The 2,469-nt window shown below is 43.3% G+C and overlaps 1 protein-coding gene across 6 annotated transcripts in view; it reads left to right on the top strand.

Annotated features, from left to right (window-relative positions):
• Positions 1 to 1,770: 1,770 nt before the first annotated feature.
• aars2 (alanyl-tRNA synthetase 2, mitochondrial (putative)) overlaps positions 1,771 to 2,469 on the top strand; it is a 13,057-nt gene continuing 12,358 nt past the window's right edge. For all 6 annotated transcript variants that reach the window (XM_083690152.1, XM_083690153.1, XM_083690154.1 and 3 more), the window contains exons 1-2: positions 1,771 to 2,008; positions 2,365 to 2,469. The exon at positions 2,365 to 2,469 is cut by the window's right edge and continues 84 nt beyond it. In XM_083690152.1, coding sequence (XP_083546278.1) covers positions 1,778 to 2,008; positions 2,365 to 2,469 — 336 coding nt within the window. In that variant the 5' untranslated portion in view covers positions 1,771 to 1,777. The remainder of the gene's footprint in view (positions 2,009 to 2,364) is intronic.

The following is a 2,469-nucleotide window of genomic DNA, read 5'->3' on the forward strand; positions in this document are numbered from 1 at the left end:
CGCAGCCTGCCCTCGAGCACAGTTAAGTATATTTTATATCTATATTTTAATAAATGCAAATCAGTTTCAGATAATAAATGTGTCTTTACTTGTGACCAATGTTCCCTCTAATTTTTCATGTGTCTGGGCATATACACAAGCTCCCTGAGCACACTGAGGACCACTGTGAGCAACATCAGATGTGCACGCTGTGGCCACACACCAGTATCACACCTGTTCAAAACCTTGGATCATAGCAAGTTACATGGCTTATTAAAATAATCAAATTACAGCAGCAATTTTCATTAGTTTACTTTTAATATAAGCGATTTGGCCCACTTAAAATGAAAAAGACAAAAATCTTGTTGTTCATGAGATGTATAGTATGTTATATGTTATATGTGAGAGTCCTGCTTTGGCCATGGGAAGAGTCCTGCTTTGGCCATGGGAAGAGTCCTGCTTTGGCCTGGCTGTGGTCCAGTTGTGGCCTGGCTGAGGGTCCTGTTCTGGAAAAAAATTAGACATATACACCTTTCAGACATAACATTTTGTTCACATTAAAACATTCACATTTTGCTCAATGACATGTGCTGTAGCTTGTGATACAGTGTAAATTCTTGTAACTCTTTGTCTGTAAAATATCTAATTACACAGTTTTTTTATTAGCATTTCTACTACCCATAAATTATCTAGTAGTAACAGCATTTAATGATTAATATCCATAAATAAAAAATCTTAATAAATGTCACTAGAATATGCACACATTTTGACTTTAATTTTACCTTATTTTTCACGTCTGTCCTTCTCACTTCAATGGTTGTACACTTTGTCCAGGTTGATGGCTTCGTCTGCTTCTTGCTTTGACTTTATGCGCATCAGCTGGTCCAAATGTGCCACTTCAAGACGATTTCTGGATGCTGTTTTGATATGATTCATTAAACTAAATCCTCTTTCACAATCTGCACTGGAAGCTTGAAATGTAGCACAAATATGCTGCGCTACGCAGCAACTGGCGGCAAATTCAAATGTGCGTAACGCAGCAACCGGCGGTAGATGCAATGCTGCGTAGCGCAGCATCCGGCACAAATGGGTTAACTCCGCCGCATTGTTGTCAGCCAGCTAACCTGCATGGTGCGTATGGGCAGGGCACATCAAAGCACTATCAATGCTATGATTGGCTGCGTAGCGTCAGTAAACCGTATCGTATCATTGGCTGGACACCTGTCACTCACTGTGTTACATTGAAAAATGGTACAAAAAACACATTATTGGTCTAATTAATTAGATTAGGTCTAATATTAGATATTAATTAATACGTTTATGGTGAATTTTATTTTATGCGCTGCATAGATTTTCTTGTGCGCTGAGAATGTGCGAGCAGTGCGCGATTGCACAGGCGCGCAGCTTAGAGGGAACATTGCTTGTGACCCTGCTCCAAGTGACAGTGTCAGATGGAAATATTCATATTAAATACCCAATAAATGTCCTAATGAGAAAAAGAGGATGGCTCGGGTGTTTCGGACGCTTTCCTCAGTCACTTCTTGTTCGTCATTATACTCACTTGCACCACGCGATTCCTTCTTGGTTCGCAAAACTGGAAGTCAGATATTAGATATTAGACATAAGAACAATTAAAAAATGACGCCACATTTCAGGAAAAAAATCATGTACTTTTGTATTTACAAATAATAAATGTTGGATTTATTTGATTGGACGCTGCTCTCGAAGGTGCTTCACTGATTGGGTACTGCAAGCCTTTACCTTTGACCTTAGACTCGCTGCCAAGATGGCGGCGCACATGAGAGCTATGACAGATCGGTGCATTGCGCTGATAAACGTTCATTTAACGGTAGGTCTCCAAAGATGTTTATCAAGCTCTCCGGTTCAAGCAGACGTCACGTCGCAGAAGGTGCGGCGGAAGTTTGTGGATTATTTCACGGAGCAGAACGGACACCGCGAGGTCCCGTCCTCCCCGGTCCGTCCCAGAGGAGACCCGACGCTGCTGTTCGTCAACGCAGGCATGAACCAAGTAAATATCAACATCATTCAAGAACTAAGCTACTGACTGAACGTTGGGTGATGAAAGCGGTGTGTTGTGTTGGTGATAACAGCATGCAGCAGCTTATCTACGTTGGTTGATGTACATGAATTAATTAAGTACCGCTGATTAGATATTGCTGCTACACATGACGTCACACCTCCACTGTCTCCTGATGTCGGGGCAGTGATTGGAGAACTCTTCCCCCCCCCAACCCCCCAACCCCCGTCAGTGTCTCTCTCTCTCTCTCTCGGGTGGTGATTGGAGTACTCCTTTATCAGTAGGTGTCAGCTGAATCTACTGTATGAGCAGAATTACGGTTCTGATATCTGTCTCCCCCCCCCCAGTTCAAGCCCATCCTGCTGGGCACGGCGGACCCCCGTAGTGAGATGGCGGGGTACAGGCGCGTGGTGAACAGCCAGAAGTGTGTGAGGGCGGGGGGGAAACACAAC

This window comes from Argentina silus (genome assembly GCF_951799395.1).
Source record: "Argentina silus genome assembly, chromosome: 18".
Classification (NCBI taxonomy): Eukaryota; Metazoa; Chordata; class Actinopteri; order Argentiniformes; family Argentinidae; genus Argentina; species Argentina silus.